Below are 21515 nucleotides of genomic sequence, written 5' to 3'. Positions count from 1 at the left end.
GAGTTAGTGTGTGTGTGTGTGTGTGTGTGTGTGTGTGTGTGTGTGTGTGTGTGTGTGTGTGTGTGTGTGTGTGTGTGTGTGTGTGTGTGTGTGTGTGTGTGTGTGTGTGTGTGTGTGTGTGAGTGAGTGAGTAAGTGAGTGAGGTCTGCATCTTAACAAGCATCCCTTTATTCATTACATTCTTCAGTCAATGTATCTCGCTATTTTTAGACAATACAGATTCAACTATGGCATTCAATTCTAGGCAAATGTATTTAATTGGATTCTTATCAGATATCTCTTTAATCGTGAATCTGTCTTTTTCTCAGACAGGGGAATGCAGGTGACACATCCCTGACACTGCAGTCTCAGCGCTTTCTTTCTCCGTGTGCGATTCCTCTGCATCATATTTTATTTCTCAGGGCTGAGAAGAGATGAGATCACCGCTGTTACTCCTCAATCTGAATGAACTATCTAATCAAGTTGATGTTTAGAATAGAACAGAACAGAACACAACATAACATAACATAACAGAACAGAACAGAACAGAACAGAACATAGAACAGAATAGAATGGAATAGAATCCATGTGGGACAAGGGGTATAGATAGATAGATAGATAGATAGATAGATAGATAGATAGATAGATAGATAGATAGATAGATAGATAGATAGATAGATAGATAGATAGATAGATAGATAGACAGACAGACAGACAGACAGACAGACAGACAGATAGATAGATAGATAGATAGATAGATAGATAGATAGATCCTCTTGTCGTCTCTGCAGTGTCACTTCTTGTGAATGAGACTGCGTAACATACAGTGTGCATACAATGAGCGTTCACATCTGCTGTAAGATGTGTAAGGTGTGTGTGTCCTACTTTTATGCACATTGTCACAACAGTCCTTTGCTGTAGCAACCACCGTTACTAAGCATGACACACACTCTCACACACACTCAGTAGCACGCTCCGTCTCACGCACTTTTCACCCCCTGCGCGCTCTTGTAGCAGCCGCTGGTGCACACTTTTTGGAAATGCATTTAAATTTTACATTTGAAATGCTTTTGTTTTTCTTTTAAATTATTTTAAACCACCCACATTAGACTATAGGCTACTTGTACATTTTATCTACGGAATCAATAGTCGAGCAAAACTGTTTTATGATTTTGATCATGTTTGATCTGATATGTTCATGACTGTGAATGTGCTGACATGAAGACAGAGCTGGAGTTATTTTCACAGTCTCACTCTACAGGGATCACGAACACATGACATTCAATGTGCCGTGGCCCGTACTGATCTCACCGGAATTACCGACTGGCTGCTGCTATTGGACAAAACTAGGTCAGTTCCAGCCGAGGGCTGAGCGATGCTCAGGTGTTCCTTAACTCACCGCATTTCTCACCAGACTCACTGTGATTGGACGTTGAGTTCCGCGCACGCAACACTCAACCAATCAGACGCGGACGCGCTCTTGTTCTGCTGACTGCTGGTCACTAGCACTGGCTGTTACTCTGTAGTCACTGAGCATTGGCCATTCCAAGAAATTGATTTTGTGTTTAGAGAAGTGTGGAATACGGGAGGGTTTATTAAAACAATAATATCAGTCCAGCTACTGTCAAATCCAAATGTATTTGATTCATATCAAAGTTTTATTACATATATCTTTGTAAATGTAACTATTGTTCAACAAAGCTCACCCAGTGAGGTGCCTGAGTAGACAGCATTGTAAGGCATCATTGGCACTCACTTAACCCAACGAGTAACCCAACCATGGGGTGGTATAGCAGCTTCCCAACTGTGGGTTATTTTTACCCAATGCATTGGGTTAAAAGCCAGTTGGGTTAAAAGTATTTGTATAAAACTAATATATTTCTAAATTACAAACTAGATTGGGGAGTCTAGAATGTAATGTAAATATACATAACTGTATACATAAATAAAGCAATAAGCCCTTGAAGCCGTGATTTACGGTGAATTTAGAACAGCTAAGGGGTGTAGTTAAAACCCCATTAGCTGTTCTAAATTCACTGTAAAACAGGGCTTATTGCTTTTATAAAACGGTTACTCCATAAAAATATTCATTTTAATATTTATTTTATTCATGAAAAAAACACTAGCAACAAAAAATATATTTATTCCTATAACACATGTATTCCTCCGCCAAGCAATGTAGTTCCATAGAGGTTGCTAAGCAACACATCCAGCAACAAAGACTCACAAACGGCAGTTGCGCAGTAACACTAATGTAATGCGGTCACATGTGTGTGTTTGTTGAGTAATTTACAACTGCTTCTAACGCGGCTCAACCAATCAGAATCAAGGACCGGAACTATCCGTTTTATAATTCAAAAGACACAAGTGAACATACAACATGCGTATTTAACCCAACAGCCGGGTTATTGCTAGAAATTAACCAATGATTTTAAAAAATAACCCAACATAGTGACCCAATATGTGCAACCCAACGGTTGGGTAAAAATAACCCAATTTTTTTTACTGTGGCTTAACTAAAACTAAAACAATACAAATATTCGATTTTTTATATTAGATCATAGACCTTCTATGTTTTTCATACTTCCTCTCACACTTTAATTATCAATTTTCAATCGATAAAAAACAAAACAAGACAAACAAACAAACATAAGATGAATACATTGCAGTAACATTGTTGAAACCCAAAAAGAATGTAATCGTGAACGTGCAACAATGTATCGAGACATGATGGAGAAATGGAGGCAGGGGGAGGGCCACGCCCCCAGTGCTGTCATTGGCCAGGGCTTTATTCAGCAGCTTGCCCTGTTCATTGACGTCACGGACGTCAGTCTTCGCACATGGAATAGCGAATCAGTTGCGCTTTTGCGCTCCAGCCTGACGAACTCACGGACGCGCGAGACCAGCCGCCGCTCATCGGTGCCGCGCACGGGCTGAGGACTCTATTCCCGTACCCTACTGCAGAGTTTTATTTTTATAAATTAATTTTTTTATTATTATTTCAATTCTTCAGGAAGATTGTTCTTTCCTTTACGCCATGGAGAAGATGTCTCGACCTCTTCCTATGAACCCAACTTTCCTACCTCCGGCTCACGGCGTCCTGAAATCCCTGCTGGAGAACCCCATGAAACTCCCCTTTCATCACGATGAAGGTATAAAGATGGATAGATGTTGCTTTTGGGGGGTTTAAAGCGTGTTCAGCACCAGCTGATGTTTGTCAGGCGCGGTGCGCGCTTTGCTTTCCTTATAATCTACGCGTAAAAGCGCGTCTGTCACTGTGTTTTCACACCGTTACCAGTACCTACCCATGCATGCATGCCCGTCATGAATAATCGCTTTGAATTCTGATGTGATTTGGGGCTGGAAGTTTGTTTATTGATATTTATATTGCATTGCAATCATTTTACGCGCAAACATAAATCCATTGCTCAGTGGATTTAACCGAAATGCATGATGGTATCTGTTTAAAATATGCTCATATTACAACATTTGCTCACATAGAAGAGGAATAAATAGAGTCTACTGAACCAATACCGACTTTATGCAGATAAATGAAGTTCGCACGCAATGGAGATGATTTCTTTTCTCATATTTCCCTTTAGAGGGCGCCAGTGAGCCACCTCTGATTGTGTTTGTGCTTAATCAGTCCTTATCACATATTTTATACAAAAAGTGTAAATAAAAGGTTGTTTTTATCTTTGGTTGCTCCTAAGGATGACGTGCATTCGCATGATATAGCATTTTCATGCCTTTTTCAGTTTGCACACTAAAATATGTTGATTTGGGTGCATTTATTTGAATTAGTTCCCCCCTCATGTCATTGCAAAACTGTACTTTGTTTGTTCTCTGGAGTGCTTAATGAGAAATGCTGGAAAGCAGCCACTCTTTTCCAGTGCAAGTGACTGGCACAACTGAGCATGACATGACTAAAAAGAACAAACTGTCAAAATTAAGATGAAAAGTTGTATGATCTTGAATAAAGTGCAATATGTGGTGTGGACCACTTTTAAGATGCTTTGGAACTGCATTTTGTTAAGATGCAGTTAAAAATGCAGATACATTTTTTTATATATATATATAAATATGTATATATATTGCCCTGTGCACATAACATGATTTAAATGGGATTGAATTTTTATACTTATGCTGCTTTCTTATGTAGCTTGAGTTGTATTCGCTTCGGCCTGTTGCGATTATTGATTAATCACATAATTGTGGTATGTGGTTATTCGATCTAATCGGAATTATTTGAGATAACTGCAATAATTGTGTAGTTTTAATTTCAATCACATTCTGCTAAAGAATAGAACAACAAACAAACACTATTGTAAAGTATACAACAATAGATAAAGGTCTTCCTATTATGTTGTTATATTATATTTAAAATAAATTAAATGGGCCTATTTGAGTATAATTTGTATTATTATATTATATACAATTTAGAGTAAAAAACATTATGTATTTGGCTTACACTGTAAGTGACATGGACAAAACTGAATTAGATCATTAATCACAATCATTAGTCGTTATATTATATTATATTATATTATATGATGATTAATTGTCAGCAGAATATTCCTGATCGTGACAGGCCTAGTATTCCTCATCCGGTTTTGTTAAATGAAACATGCATTTCATACATGTTTGGAACAACATAAATGTGCTTAAAAGATGACAGTATTTATTTGTGTGTGCGTGTATTTGTGTGTGTGTGTGTGTGTGTGTGTGTTTGAACGTCAAGTCAAGTCAAGTCAAGTCATCTTCATTTATATAGCGCTTTTAACAACGTAGATTGTTTCAAAGCAGCTTCACAGAGATAAGCGTATAATTTAAGGTAACAGAGATTGTTTTGGCTTTATAGCAGAGTTAAGTTATTTTCCATCTAAAGTTAGTTTTGATTGATTTGCTTCCGTCGCAACGATCATTTGTTTTTAAATTAGGGGCCGCTAAGACGACACCATTCCCTCTACACAGACTTTAAACGCGAACCTGTGAGAAACGCTGATGGCGTTCACATGCGCATTTAGAATGGGTTCTATAGTTATGTGCATTTGAAATTACGCAGGTTTGGATTTTCCCTACAAGCCAAGCCTAAAAGCCAAAGTAAAAGTACTTGTCTTTCCTTATAAATTTTGATAAAGAATTTTATTTTATTTTGTCGCTTAGGGGTAGGAACGCGAAACGAATTTTCCCGACAACGCCTTATCTGTAGAGTGGTAGAGGGATCCTCCATAGGGACAGACTAGTTGAAACTTCAGCACTGCGTTGTCATCGGGTCCAGGCGAAGGTCCATCGTCAGATCTGGATACGGCCCGGATCCGGCAGGCTGCAGGAAAACCTCGGGATAAACACAGACACTAAAATTAGCGTAGATGCCATTCTTCTCATGATGTAACGAGTACATCAGGATTTATGGGAAGTGTTCCCGGTTCCGGCTGACCTAATCTATGCAGCCTAACATTAAATTATAGAAGTCTATAATGTATTATGTGAATGCTAGGTCAAAGAGATGTGTCTTTAATCTGGCTTTGAACTGACAGAGTGTGTCTGCTTCCCTGACAATGGTAGGAAGACTGTTCCAGAGTTTTGGTGCTAAATAGGAAAAGGATCTACCGCCAGCAGTCGATTTTGATATTCTAGGTATTATCAACTGGCCGGAATTTTGAGATCGCAATAGACGTGAAGGACTATAATGCGTTAAGAGCTCGCTCAAGTACTGCGGAGCTAAACCATTTAGTGCTTTGTAAGTAATCAGCAATATTTTAAAATTTATGCGATGTTTAATAGGGAGCCAATGCAGTTTTGACAGAACTGGGCTAATATGGTCATACTTCCTGGTTCTGGTAAGAACTCGAGCTGCTGCGTTTTGAACCAGCTGTAGTTTGTTTATTAAACGTGCAGGGCAACCACCCAGTAGAGCATTACAATAATCTAGCCTTGAGGTCATGAACGCATGAACTAATTGTTCCGCATTTGTCAATGAGAGCATATAGCGTAATTTAGATATATTTTTAAGATGGAAAAATGCAGTTTTACAGATACTAGACACGTGACTTTCAAATGAAAGATTGGTATCAAAGAGCACACCCAGGTTCCTAACCGACGACGAAGACTTAACAGAGCAGCCATCGAGTGTTAGACAGTATTCTAGGTTATTACGTGAGGACGTTTTTTGTCCAATAATTAGAAACTCTGTTTTTTCAGAATTTAGAAGTAGGAAATTACGAGTCATCCAATTTTTTATATCTGCTATGCATTCCGTTAATTTTGTGAATTGATTAGTTTCGTTAGGTTTTGAAGAAATATACAGCTGAGTATCATCAGCATAACAGTGAAAACTAATTCCATGTTTCCTAATGATATCTCCTAAGGGTAGCATGTACAGAGTGAACAGCAGCGGTCCTAGTACTGAGCCTTGTGGTACGCCATACTGAACTTGTGATCGATGAGACATCTCATCATTTACTGCTACAAACTGATAACGGTCAGATAAGTATGATTTAAACCATGCTAGTGCATTTCCCGTAATGCCAACATAATGTTCTAATCTATTTAAAAGAACGTTGTGGTCAATGGTGTCAAATGCAGCACTAAGATCGAGTAACACTAATAGCGAGATACAACCACGATCGGATGATAAGAGCAAATCATTTGTGACTCTAACGAGAGCAGTCTCGGTACTATGGTAAGGTCTAAATCCTGACTGGAAATCCTCGCAGATATCATTTCTTTCAAGAAAGGAACACAGTTGTGAGGATACTGCCTTTTCTAATATCTTTGACAGAAAAGGTAGATTAGAGATCGGCCTGTAATTGACTAATTCTGTAGGATCAAGTTGCGTTTTTTTAACAAGCGGTTTAATCATAGCCAGCTTAAAGTTTTTTGGTACGTATCCTAGAGACAAAGATGAATTAATGATATTAAGAAGAGGATCTATGACCTCTGGAAGCATCTCTTTCAGTAGCTTAGTCGGTATAGGGTCTAACATACATGTTGTCGATTTAGATGATTTAATGAGTTTAGTAAATTCTTCCTCTCCTATAGCAACGAACGAATCAAATTTTTCCTCAGGGAGGCTACAATGCACTGCCTGATGCGATACTGTAGTAGACGGTTGCATAGTTATAATTTTGTCCCTGATATTATCAATCTTATAAGTGAAGAAGTTCATAAAGTCATTACTGCTGTGTTGCTTGGAAACTTCTGGGCTTGAAGATTTATTTTTCGTTAGTTTAGCCACCGTTTCAAATAAATACCTAGGATTATGTTTATTTTCTTCTAATAGGGTTGAAAAATAAGCAGATCTAGCAGCTTTTAAAGCCTCTCTGTAAGTAATCGAGCTCTCTTTCCATGAAATGCGAAATACCTCTAGTTTCGTTTTCTTCCAGTTGCGCTCCATTTTTCTGGCTGCTCTCTTAAGGGCCCGAGTGTGCTCGTTGTACCACGGCGTTGGACTATTTTCTTTAATCTTCTTTAAGCGCAACGGAGCAACTGTGTCTAAAGTGCTGGAAAAGAGAGAGTTAAAAGTTTCTGTTGCAATATCAAGTTCTTCTAAGCTATCCGGGATGCTGAGATGATGAAACTGATCAGGAAGATTATTAATAAAGCAATCTTTAGTAGCAGAAGTGATAGGTCTCACATATTTGAAACACGGAGTCGGCTTTGAAGCCTTGGCTAAATGTAATTTACACGAGACTAGATAATGATCTGAGATGTCATCGCTCTGCTGCAGAATTTCAACGGCAATACTGTCAATACTAAATTTGAACGTTGACAATAATGCCTCCATCTTGTTCCTCCAGGGTTCGGGAAAGAGAAAGAGAAGGAAAAGAAGTTGGAAGAGGATGGAAATGGTCTAAACACCCCCCAGTCCGCCTTCCTGGGGCCGACGCTGTGGGACAAGACCCTGCCGTACGATGGAGACAACTTCCAGCTGGAGTACATGGACTTAGAGGAGTTTCTGCTGGAGAACAATATTCCCGCCAACTCTCAGAGCGAGCAGAACCAGCCTTCCCAGCAGCCCCTGCCACCACAGCCTCCTTCCACCCCGCCAACTCCTTCAGTGGTGGACCTCAGCAACCGGGCCACCACCTCCGTTCACTCCGGGATCGGGGGCCAGAACTGCCTCCAGAGTCCCAGCAGAGCAGGTACAGTCCCGATCACACACACCACTAACTCACTGACACCTCTCTTCACATACACTCTTAAACATAGAGGATCCAAAAGGGTGTGTTTGCAGCCATGCCACGGAAGAACCACTTTTGGTTCCCTGATGAACCTTTCAGTGAACAGTTCCTAAAAGAACCTCCCACTCTAAAGAACCTTTTGTGGAATGCAGAGGTTCCGTGGATGACAATAAAGCACCTTTATCTTTAAGAGTGTATGTTGAGTTTATCATCATCATCTGCATGTTTCGTTGGTTAATCATCAATGGGAAGTTCATTGGCTTCTGCACTACTTTTGGATTCTGTCGCTCTGAAGATATCGGATCTCTGGAGCCCTTTAAAGATTCACTAACGTATAATTACCCAAAACTCAAGCTCCGGCCGAACGTCAGGGGTTTGAGTGACGGGTCGTATAAGTGAGAGATTCCCTGGACTTTGCTACAGTGTGTGTTTGGTTGCATTTCTGATACTGACTCTATTGAGGCCTGTTATTATGATTGTGACATTTTTGCAACAAAACCCCATAGACAGTTCATGCTGATGCAGTGTTGCATTATACAGCGACAGGCATCTAAAAAGCATTAAAAAACATGGGGGGGAAAACACTTTAGAGTAAGGTTTCATTAGTTAACAAGAACTACTGTAACAATGAAAAATCTTTCTAAAGCATTCATTAATCAGCATTTACTAATACATTATTAAAATCAAACGTTGTATCTGTAAATATTATTTAAGGGACATGAGCTGACTAATAATGAACAGTTGTATTTTTACTAACATTAACAAAGATTAATAAAAATTCTGTAGCAAATTTGTTACTCAGTTAATCTCAGGCCCTGTTTACAGCTGGTATTAAGATGTGTTTTGGTCGATCGGATCACAAGTAGACGAGGGAGACTCATACACGTTTACACCTGGTGTTTTAATCCGTCTCTTTTGTCCACTTTCAACCACTTCTGTCCTGATGTCTTCGAGGGGAGGGTCTATGTGCGGGTAAATGTGTGGACTTTTCAGATCTTTCGATCTAATGGACAAAATAAACTCATATGAACATATGAACGCGACGGAAAAACATACAGAGAACATCAGGTTTCATTTCTGCTCTGAGTGAGTGTGAGTTAGAAATCAGGAATGATGAGAGAACATTGTGCTTGGTACATTTCTCATCTTCAAACCAAACTTGGGTCTGCATCCGACAGTTTAAATCCCGTCTGGCTAGAGCGTTTCCCATAATGTTTACGCATTCGGTCAGTAGACGGAGAGAAGGTCTTTCAAACACATTTGATCACATGAGCGTTTACTCTACGAAAGCAATCCGGTCGAATGTGTTCTCAACTCTCTCTGGAAGTGGTGGAAAGCTGACAAGCTCAAAGCGTCTTTATATCTGTATTTTGAGTCGTCCACTTGTGATCCACCTTAATACCAGGTGTAAACAGGGCCTGAGTTAATGTATTAACTTTACTGTAAAGTCTTACCAAAAATAAACAAATAAAAATGCACATTTTGTTATTCAAACTTTGAAGGAACGGCTCATCTGCCCAAACATGAGGGCCTGAGGGCCGTCAGAGTCAGACGTCACAATCAATCAATCATTCCTTTATGAGACAGTGACTTTCACAGGCACTTCACACACTTTCACACGCTTTCACAGCGCCAGAAGCTGCCGTGTGAAATTAGACAAACAAATCCCCAAAGACTTGCGTTACGCCTTCGATTTGATGAAAGTGTAGTGCGTTAAATGACGTGTGTTTATGGCTAATGTATGTGGAAACCCTATAGAGACAGAAGTTGTGACATTCGTCCTATTGACACACTAAAGTACTTTATGGACGTTAGTAATGATGAGGTATTGAAACACGCATGGATGAGAAATGGATATTTGAGAGACAAACAAACACACCCAGTTCACTCCTACATACATGTAGATTATGTGTGTAAATCTCACAAAACACAGTCCATTTGACCCCTGAATGGGTAAAAATAATCATATTTTGCATAGAGAAATTATCACGATTTAGCACATTTTCACCTTAAATTCTCATGACTGCATCACAGTGAAAAATTACTTTAATACAATTATGTTTTTAATTAAAATGAAAAGCACTATAAATTGCTACCAAGGTGTGTAAATAATTTACAAAAACAACTTTAGTATTGAATCTTTGCATTACTGTAAGACTGTGCTTAATAATTAAATGTACTTAATTATCTCAAAAATAAGTGCAACATTATAATGGTTTGAATATATATATATAATGTAATATAATATAATAATACAATGTAGTATAATACAATACTCTTTTTGACATTTTTGCTGTTTTGTACATGTTGCATCCGAGAGAAGTTGTGTGTGTAATGCAAAACCGAGCTGTCAGGATTTATAAGAGCTGGAGACTTTATAGCCACTTGAAGGGAATAAAAGTGAAGTGTGTGTCCAGCAACCCTGTGACAGGTTTTATTAGACATCTCTCTGTAAAGATCCGTTTACAGGTTTCGTTTAGCATTCCAGATCAGCCACCAGTCCTCGTGTGTAACACAGTGATGCTGTAAAACCCTCAGCCAAGTGTGACTGTCACAATCTTCATGAGATCTGTGTTGATGTGATGAACTTCACTGGATGTGTGTGTGTGTGTGTGTCTTCAGTGCTTGTTTACATTTCTGCATGTGCGTTCCCATGTGCCTCAGTCTAGACGAGCGGTTCAGGCTCTGCTCTGCACATTTCGGCTCACGTGAAGTCAGAGCAGTGTGTGTGTGCTGTGTGTGTGTGCTGCCATGTGATGAACACATGCTACCGCGTGTGATGAAAAGAGAGAGAGAGATTGTCAAGGCCACCTGCCACTCAGCAGGCCCCGCCCCCTCAGCCACGCCCATCACACGAAACCACGCCCCCTCAGCCCCCCGCCCATCTCCCGAGGCCACACCCCCTGTCCGTCTGACTCTGAAGCACAGTCTGTTCTTCTCACATTCCCTGAGTCGTGCCTGATTCACGTGTGGCTCTCGGTGAACGACACTAGCGCTGCAAATAAAGCATCACACAAACCACCCAAATCACACACTAACATGCATGCAGAGATATTACACGGTTCTCACAGCAAAGTGTGTGTGTTTTGAGCCTCGTTCACACTGACTGGCCGCAGTCGCTGTGCTGTTGTTTGCATGGTCGAGCAAAATGCAGAATTTAATTTGGTTACACTGACGTAGTTACATTGTACATTGTAATATTAATTAATACATGTACTTATTAAGTTAGCTAATAGGGTTTGGTTAAGGATTAGTTACTTGTAATTGTGCATAATTTACTGTTATTACTATAGTAAGTGCATGTAGCAACTTGTAACTATGGCACCTTAAACTGTTCCCTTTAATTTTAGAATTGGCTCCTTTAGTTGAATTAGAATTGACCACAACACAGGAATTGCAATTCACAGAAATTCAACACTAAATAATCAGTTCTCTGATATGTAGAGTACCTTTACTAAATAGAGTTCAGTACTGTCAAATTAAGAGCCATCAAATCTTTTTTTGATGTTGCCAATATTAATATTAAATATTTTAAATACAAATATCTTTATATTTAGAACATACATGTATGTAGGTATATATATATACTGTATATAGTATTATAATCAATTTATGGGAAATTAATTGGTTTTCCTCTTGTCCTTAAAAACAAAGTTAAATATAATTACATGTAGGGCCTATAAATTAAATATTTTTTGTAAGTGGCATTTATAAATAATGATTTTTGATGATAAAATAAAATAATGTTTTTGTAAATATTCCATGTGTGTGTGTGTATGTGTGTGTGTATGTGTGTGTGTGTGTGTAAATGAACTTGTAAAAGAATACAAATTAAATGCAATTAATTCAAACCCAGACAGCAACAGAGTGTCGGCCCAGATCCGGCCCACATCTGTTACACTCTTATTCCACACGCAGTTAAATGCATTTATATGAATTTAATTCCATTTTAATTCTATTTTCAATTTGAATTGCACTGTAAGTGTCAGTTCAAACGCCTGTGATCAGTGGACTTCGCTCTCGATGTGCGTGAGTTGGCAGAGCGAAACAAGGAAGGGCAAAGGGTTATTCTTCAGCGTTGAAGAAATCATAGCCTGACATAGATCTGAATCGGTCATAAACCAGCGCTGTGATGATCGGTGTCATTGCGCGTGTTCTGAATCTGGTTTTATTGGGTTCGGCTCACTGGCTCTATGATTAATGTTAGATACCATGTTGGCAAATGAGATGTTCTAATGTAATGAATCATTTCTTTTGAGTGATTCTTTCGAAGTCACACTTTGGCTGGTTAGTTTACACACTGTTCAAGAGTTTGCAGTCTGTAAGATTTGTGAAAGTCTCTTCTGCTCACCATGGCTACATTTATTTGGTCAAAAATACAGTTAAAACAGTAATATTGTGAAATATTATTAGAATTTAAAATATCTGTTTTCCATGTGAATATATGTTCAAATGTAATTTATTCCTGTGATCAAAGCTGAATTTTCAGCATCATTACGTTAGTCTTCATTCTAATAATGATCAAGAAACATTTCTGATTATTATAAGTGTTGAAAACCAGTTGCTGCTTCATATTTTGTGGAAACTGTGATACATTTTCAGGATTCAGATTTCTTAAAAAAAAAAAAAAATCTTCCTGATCCCAGACTTTAGAATAGTGTATTTCAGTGTGTAGTTCAGCCCCTGCTGGTAGATGTTGTAACTGCACCATTTTAATGGGCATTCAAAGTATCCATTTGTTTTTTGCAAGAAACTTCAATTGCATGTAAACAAATTTAAGCAAAGGTAAATGTTCCCTGTGTGCTGTGAATTTGAATATGCTTGGTGAACTTTTGGACCAGTTCAGTTTCCATGATCGAACTGTGCTAACAAACAGATTCACTCAAATAAAGCAGGCTTCCCAACGCCATTCGTCTCTGCTGGAGGCTTCAGGGGGATTTTATGATTTCAGGAAAGATCAGGATTCCAGCTCGGGTCAATTCCTGGTAGAAGGAAGAGCAGAGATGCACAGTCGCTCAAATATAGCCAATGGAAAGCTTTTCCTAGCGCTAAATCCCATCAGCCGGCCTTTATCTGAGTCTCACAGCGGCAGTTGAGCCTCTCATTTATTATCTCTGTTATATATATATTCATTAATATCACTGTTTATTATTGTTGTTATTATTATTAACAACAACTATACTAAACACTTGGTTTATATTAATGTTTAATATGTATGACTAATAAATGATTAATTATTTACTATATGAAATTCTGTAGATACATTTAAATGTAACAATCTAGAAATATGTTCTTTAAAACGATGAACTCAGTGGCAGTTTTTTATGAAGTAAACAATGTTATGTGGCATTTCAGATAATGATCTTTTAAAACTAATGTTTTTGTAAATATTTTATATACAGTATGTGAACATTTTTAGAAATAAAAAAATGAATTCATTATTAAAACTACAGCAGTTATATGCAGTTATATGCATTCATATTAATTCTACTTCTTTCAATTATATCACAGTTTTATGTGTTTTAGTGGGTTTCTTGTAAATGTAGAAACTCAGGTCGCTTCGTTAAGTCAAATTAGTTTGCTCGAGATCTTTCTTTACGATAAACAGTACTTGCTTGTCAAATGCAGTGACATTCAGGCATTTTTTGGTTTGTCGTGTGGCAAACCATCTTGTTTTATCTCAGATGAGTGTTTCTCTCACAGCTCGTTTCTCCTCTTATAGGCGCTTTATCTGAGTCTCACATCGGCAGTTGAGCCTCTCGTATATTATCTCTGATATCTCTGGTTAAAATAGAGCCAGTTAGGGCGTCTTTTTCCTTCCCCGAGCGCAGACGCCTCCCTTCCCTGAGTGTGTGTGTGTGTTTAAGGAAGTGAAGGCCAGGGTTCATGGGACGGTCACACTCACCAGTGGAGCAGAACTCACTCACTCTGTCACTCACTCACATATACTGTCATTATGTCACAGCTTCATTATAGCACTGCTGTCCTCAAACCCCGCCCACCAGTCGGACACTGGCCTGTGATTGGTCAGCACAGCTCCACCCACCCTGGCCTTGAGGACAAGTTCAGGCTCTGAGACTGAGGCTCCCCCCCCCCACCCCCACCCACCCCACACACACACACATAAATGTATATCTCACACACACACAGGCAATCTAGATCATGACGAAACCTCCCTTAGCAAACAAACTTGACCTTTGACCCCTGCCGTGTATTTCTGTACAGTAACAGTTCCTCATATTAATGGGGAAGCGGGTTGTGTGTTGACGTAGTTGAATGGTGTATTGCAGTTGTGTGATTCAGGCAGTGTTGTGTTGTGAAGTGATTGCGTGTGTGGCCGTACGCCAACTCTTGTTTAATGACCCTTAAATCAGTCAAGAGTTTAATCTGGTCATCTAATCCTTCACTAATGAACAGAAACACACACACACACACACACCCTTCTATCTTGCTCGAGTTTGACGTCTTTTCGTAAATCAATCACACAGTCGCCTTTACGGCATCAATGCAAATACATAGTTATATGATATGATAAATATTGCTTTATATTATATAATATAAAACCATATATATATAACAATTTTATTTTATAGTATATTTTTTAATTTATTAGTATGGTTATTAAATTATTAATATTTTGATATGTGTGGCTATAAGGTGGGTTCATGTGGCCCCTAGTGGCCAGAAACTGGTAGTGCATATTCACACTAAATCAACATGATATGAAATTTGATCCTACTTACCTTTTTAAATAAATCTGTCTTTGGTCTGATAAGCACAATATAATGTATTAATGTTGGATAATATAATAATTAAAGCTATGCTTGAAATGGTCATTTAAAGGGGGTGAAGATGCGGCAATATTATCATTACAAAAGATTTCAAAAGAGTAATTTTCCCTCTTCTTCTCTCTCTCTCTCTCTCTGGCCTTCAGTTCTCCCCTCTTCCCGTGACACACCCAGTCCGATAGATCCCGACTCCATCCAGGTTCCGACCGGATACGAGCCGGACCCCGCTGACCTCGCCCTCTCCAGTGTCCCGGGACAGGAGATCTTCGACCCTCGCAAGCGCAAGTTCAGCGCAGAGGAGCTGAAGCCACAGCCCATGATCAAGAAGGCGCGCAAGGTCTTCATTCCTGATGATTTAAAGGTAAAAACACTAACATTAAACCACAAATGAGGAGCAGTAGCCTACTATTATTATGTCTTTCTCCAAATAGTCGTGGAACAAAATATAACATAAAATATAATTATTATTATTATTGCTTTTGTTGCTTGTTGTGCAAATATTAAAAATATGAATTACTGTTATTTTGTATTTATGTTATTATTAAAACCCACTTAATTTTGAACTATTCTGTTATTATTTCTTTTATTTTCCTAATTTTAATTTGTTAAATGTACATTAAAAAAAACCACACATAGTATATTTACATTATTTATTTCTATATTTCTTTAATAAAAGTAGTTGCTTTACTTTTTATAAATGCTGTGGCAATATAATAAATGTTCACAATCATTCTAATGAGTCAAACATAATCATAATAATTAATTATGATTCTTTAATAGATGGGAAAACCTCCAATGTCAATATTAAACTTTTTTTTTAACTTTTTTTTTTTTTTTACAAAAGTCTGTGAAAAAAAAAAAAGTCCTAAAAAAGTCCGAAACAGTTTATGTTTGAAATGTATTTCGATTTATTCATATTTTTTTTAAAACAATGAATGTATAATAGTGTCACCAGCAAAAAAAATCCAAATGGAATAGTGAAAATAATTATGTTTTTCTTTTCTTTTTTGTAAACAATTGTTTTTATTGAGCAGTCAGTTCAATATAATAATATAATACACAACATATTAAAAGTGTAACCCACCCACCAGGTAGAATAATTATGTTTTTCTGATTTGTTTGTCTCTCCGTCCACGAGCAGGATGACAAATACTGGGCACGGCGTAGAAAGAACAATTTCGCGGCCAAACGGTCCCGGGACGCTCGCCGGCTGAAGGAGAACCAGATCGCGATCCGCGCGGGATTCCTGGAGAAGGAGAATGCGGCGTTGCGACAGGAGGTGGCCGACCTGAGGAAGGAACTCGGCCGCTGTAAGAACGTTCTGGCCAAATACGAGGCGCGACATGGCCCTCTGTGAGCCCCGCCCACCCCCACACAAGCCCCGCCCACCCCCACAAAGCCCCGCCCCTCCAGGAACTTCTGCGTGCCCCTTTAAGAGGCGCCAAATTCTCTAATTTTTCACGTTTCTCTTTTCTTTTCTCTCTCGGTATTTGAGTTTATGTGTTTATCATTTGTGTTTCGGTGTCTGTCTTTCTCCTCTCAAATCCTCCTCTCCTCTCAATCTCACTTCTCTCTCTTTCCTTTCATTTGTTTGTTCGTCCATTTATTCCTTCATCAACGATGGATCGTTTATTTTGGAAATGATTCTACATGGTTTCTCTGGAACATTTCAAACACGGACTGATAAACGTTTTCCTCGCTTCTCGCCCTCCTGTCTGTCAATCATCCGCTCGGTCCATCCCCCTCTTCCCGGAGGCTCCGCCCACTTCCTGTTGCTCGAGCTTATTTCTGTGTATATTATTGTATTTTAGTTGAATAGCTGTAACGCACCGACACCTTTCGTTATGTAAAAGTATGTGTAATAACACTAGCTAGTGTCAGAACACGATGTTTGTTCTTTGTGTTTTGTCTGTTTTATTTTCATCATTACTTTTTAAACCAACACCAGCGTATTTTTTTTTTTTTTTTTTTTTTGTCTTTCCTGCATTGTGCATGGAGCAATAAGCCTGAATCTCTTCAGAGGGCAAAACACATGAAATGTAAGCTGTAAAAGTTTCTGCAAAGCCTGTTTCATAGCGCCATCATGTGCTTCTCATAACTTTGCTGTAGTGCAGAAACTTTCCCTCCAAAAATGCTGAATCCATTATTTGTCTCTCTCTCTTTCTCTCTCTCTCTCTCGCTCTCTAACTCCCTGCACTAATGCGTGTTTCACAATCTGATCTGGTGCAATGTTTCTACCTACACTATAATCTGCCTGATATATTTATGGACTTTTTTTTTTTTGAGATTTTTTTTTTTTTCAAAAAAATTTCAGCTGTTAATTATTACAATTGTTATAGCTGTTCTTATTGTTATGACTGTATAGTACTTTGCCCTTATTGTTTTATTGGATATTTCAGCATGACTATTGTTTCAGAGTTGCGGCTTCAAGCTAAACTGTAAATGGGTCTTTTTTTTTCTCTTTTCTTTTTGTGAATGGACGTTTATTCTCTCTTATTGTTTATCTTTTTTTTTTCTTTTTTTTTTACCCAGAGCATGTTTTAGAATTTTTGTTTGTTTTCAAATCAGTACAAACAAATATTTGTAGTGACTTTTCTTTCTTTCTTTTGTAGCTTTTTGCGTGTCTGTCGGCTGTATGACTGTAATGAATGTGTTTGAAGAGGCGTTCGATAAGCAGGACGGTGTTGTCTCAAATACTGTGGTTAAAACCCAATCAGTTTGTTTACTGCAGACCAAAAGATACAGCACACAGATTTATTGATAAAACAGAGTTTTAATGTTTATATAAATATACATATATATGAAAACGATTCTATAAGTTGGTTTTTTTTTTTGTACAGTATTTTTCCTATATAATACTGTTTGAATATTTTCAAGGCACAACCAATCCAGAGTAGTACAAGAGAAATATATAATAGCGTATATATCTATCTATCTATTATTCAGAGCTAATTAAAATAGTGTTTTGATATATTATGAAGTATATAACAGGGAGGAAAAGCGAAACCCGCGATTATGTCCTCAATTCTGGGCATTAAAAAGCTTCTGCACCCTCGTTTTTTCAGATAGCCTTTAGTATTCTGTCTCAGGGAACGCTAGCAGCCGGACCTCACACCAGAACTCGCAGCAACAATAAAGGTTATATATATGTATATTGTACAGAAAGTACATCAGTAGTTTTTTTTTTCCTATAAAAGGAAGCTGCAATTCCTCAGTATAACTGTAATGGAGTGTCATTACACACAGCATCTGCAGCATTGCTATTGGTTCTTTGAATGGAAGTCTAAAGGCTACGCTTTCTAGTCTATACAATTGAGTCTTTTGCAAAGCAGAGTGTTGATAATGAATGTTTAGTGCGGCAGCTTTTGCTTGGGTTGAATGTTATTAAAATCTTGTCAATGGAGTAACTGGGTACGTTCGGACTATACTACTATTTCTGCAGTATATAGTGTGTATGTGCACAGTATGTGAAAGTAGAAGTTAATTCTGGAGCGAACCAGGTTTTTGTAAGGCACGTGTCCTGTAGAATTTTTTTCTGGTGTGAGATCAGTTCTAATAGATGACGCGGGGTTTAAACCCGAGACGACTGATCTCAGGTCAGGTTTGATCGCTGTTCCTGCTGGTGACTTCATTGTCGACAGTAAAAGTCCCCGTCTGCCCCAGTTTAGGCCAAAATTCAGATGTGCATATAGATTGAGGGCAGAAATGGCACTTTCTTTGTTTCTTTTAATTTCCCTTTATTTTTTCATGTCTGTTTGTTTCTTATTTTGTGTGTGTGGTATAAATGCAGATGTGAGACACATGTATAAAGCCCTGTGTAGACTGTGTCCAAATGTACAAAACTTAAATAAATCCAGGATTAAGCCAAACCGCTTCTCGTGAATAATGCCCCGTGAAAACGCCTCCCTGAGGGCAAGAGGAAGGCCCAGCCGAGTTTTCAGCATTTCACCAATGTGTTCCTCTCCTTGTTAGATGGGAAAAGTATTAGGTCAAATGGTTTTAGTCCTAGACCACCTTGAAAATCCAAATAATCCTGCCTTGATGTGCTATCAGATTTACCATAAATATGGCTGTCCTAGTCGGAAATTAGACACGAATGAACTCAAATCGTGTGAAATTTGGAGATCATTTCTATACCGGAAGTTTAGCTAGGCGGACCATACATTTTAAAAATGGCGGAGGAGAGAACTATGATGACTATCGTCTTATTAACGAAATTTCGCGGACATAAAAGGTCCGTTGTCTATTGTCAATAGCGTATTCAACTCACAGAGAAGTCACTTACCTACAAAACAAGCGCTTTTTGTTGTCGTGACCAACGTGAATGCGAGTGAAATCTGCAGTGGAACCTTTTCACCCTCATGTGAAACTCCAGAACAAGCAGATTCCAATGGCGGGATTTCACTGAGAAACGGTAAATCGTGACCGCATCTTTACCCACAACATTTGCAATTTTGTTTTAAAAATAACCCAATCCAACTATGGATTGGTATAGCATAGCACCTTCCCAAATGTGGGTTATTTTAACACAAAGATTTGAGCTAACAGTAGCCTAGCCTAACCCAACATTTGAGTTTAATTATTTTTATTCATGACATTATTTTAAAAGAAAAAATATTCTATTGGTTTTCAAATACAGATTGACTATCTGTTTTACACAAGAACATTTTTAAATTACAAACTGAATATTGGGGAGTCTATAGCATTTAAAGTAGGCTAAATATACAATGTGTAGCCTGCCTACATATTAAATAAAAAATGCACTGCGGAACCGTATTTAACCCAACTGCTGGATAATTATGAATATAACCCAATGATGTTAAAAAATGACCCAACATTTTTTTTGGGGGGGGGGGGAATAACCCAGCATAGTGACCTAATATGTATAAAATATGTTTATATGGGTTAATAAAAAAAAACAACCAAATGTTTTATACCGTATTCAGGTTTCGGTCAAATAATGATTTTTTTTTTCACTCTGTAAAATACGTTTCATTTTATATTATATGTCTTTTACAAAAATGGATTATGTAAATGTATGGTTGTCATCAATGCTATTTTAATAAAAATCTATTGGTTGTTGATTAAATACCTTAAATACATTTTGGCTTAAATTTGAAAATGTGCCAAAAATAGGCACAATCGGTCTCCATGATTCATTTTCTTTCCGACAACAAAGCACTTCAGAGCAGGGCACTTCACTCTTAAAAATGAAAAGGTTACAAAAGGGTTGTTTCGTAGCAATGCCATTGATGAACCATGTTGGGTTTTCATGAGAAACTTTCAGTGAAGAGTTCTTTAAATAGCCTTTTTTCTAAGTGTGAAGAACAATTTAATAATCTAAAGAACCTTTTGTGCATTGGAAAGTTTTCATGGATGTTTAAGGTTCTTCATGAAACCATCAATGCCCATAGAAAACCTGTATTTTTAATAGTGTAGGACATTTCCGATAGCATGTGAAGGCAGCATTAGGACAGAGAAACATACAAACGCTTGGCCAACTCAGTCTAGACTGTTTAGCAATAGATTGCAGGAGCAGATAATCTTGTATTCATACTTTTCTGGCGTCCATAATCTCATAAGGACAGGGAAGGAGAAGGACACATCAGTGAGATTGTGGGAAACAGGCCGGCACTAAATTTACTACCTCAGTCCTGAAAGGAACCTAGAACCATATTGAACTTGTTTAGTCCAGTGCCTTGAGACGATTCGACACTCATTTTAAAGCTTAAATTTCTTGGACCGGATCGGACCTGCACAGAAAGGGCTCCCCCCGCTGAAAATGCCACCCCTTACTTTACGCATTCTCAAGGGAACCGCCGTATTGAAGGCAACACCTGAGAGAGATGTCAAAGCTGAAGATGTTTAGTCTTGTGTGTCATTGCAATGGAAGCAGAAACCCCAACCTTTTGCTCTCTGCTGCCACCTTCTGACCCCTTATCTCTCTCTGTACATTTAGTGTCCAATAAAGTCTTCAGTTTTCTCTCAACATATGTGCTTTTCTGTCTTTTTCATAACTCTTAGTTTGTCTGAATGGGAGGCCTTGAAGCTATTATTTGTTCCACACTTTAATAAAATTCAAAATGCCTTTATCTACTTGAAAACATTAATGGTAACACAGCATTAAAGGGATAGTTCACTTTGAAATAAAATGTTGGTATGTTTTAGCTTACCTCAAGGGCATCCAAGATGTAGGTGTCTTTTTTTTCCACTGTAGTTTCAATTTTGATATTTTTAGGTCAAACCGTTCTTGTCTGTCAGTCATATAATGCAGGTCTATGGTCACTGTCTCAAAGAGCATGCACAGAGTCCAAATTAAAACAATTCCCCGTCGTCCAAATTAAACAATTCCCCATCGTAAGTACACATTGATGGCCTAAGACACGAAACGAGCGGTTTGTGTGAGAAAACGAACAGTATTTATATCGTTCTTACCTCTTGAACACAGCTGCGTTCAAGTGATCTGAGGGCGCGGGCGGGTATAGATATATACACTAGATGTCGCCTTGGCTACGGTTTCGTTCCAATGAACTGCAGTAGCCAAGGCGACATCTAGTGTATA

General features: G+C 38.2%; 1 protein-coding gene across 2 annotated transcripts; it reads left to right on the top strand.

The window, feature by feature from the left end:
* Positions 1 to 2757: 2757 nt before the first annotated feature.
* On the top strand, positions 2758 to 20942 carry hlfa (HLF transcription factor, PAR bZIP family member a). 2 transcript variants are annotated; one of them, XM_082164930.1, is made up of 4 exons: positions 2758 to 3131; positions 7782 to 8126; positions 15100 to 15314; positions 16092 to 20942. In XM_082164930.1, the coding sequence occupies exons 1-4, from the start codon at positions 3017 to 3019 to the stop codon at positions 16308 to 16310; spliced, it is 894 nt and encodes a 297-aa protein (XP_082021056.1). In that variant the 5' UTR covers positions 2758 to 3016; the 3' UTR covers positions 16311 to 20942. The 2 variants fall into 2 exon arrangements, with proteins under 2 accessions (XP_082021056.1, XP_082021057.1); XM_082164931.1 differs by having other exon boundaries at positions 2776 to 3131; positions 16095 to 20942.
* The last annotated feature ends 573 nt before the right edge of the window (positions 20943 to 21515 follow it).

This window comes from Leuciscus leuciscus, assembly GCF_965113295.1.
Source record: "Leuciscus leuciscus genome assembly, chromosome: 1".
Lineage (NCBI taxonomy): Eukaryota > Metazoa > Chordata > Actinopteri > Cypriniformes > Leuciscidae > Leuciscus > Leuciscus leuciscus.
The sequence above is the reverse complement of the archived record's forward strand: the minus strand, read 5'-3'. Positions and strand labels throughout refer to the sequence as shown.

Coding starts and splice junctions, on each gene's coding strand:
- hlfa (XM_082164930.1), top strand. CDS start 3,017: ATGGAGAAGATGTCTCGACCTCTTCCTATGAACCCAACTTTCCTACCT. Junction 3,132..7,781: donor CCCCTTTCATCACGATGAAG/GTATAAAGATGG, acceptor TTGTTCCTCCAG/GGTTCGGGAAAGAGAAAGAG. Junction 8,127..15,099: donor CCAGAGTCCCAGCAGAGCAG/GTACAGTCCCGA, acceptor TCTGGCCTTCAG/TTCTCCCCTCTTCCCGTGAC.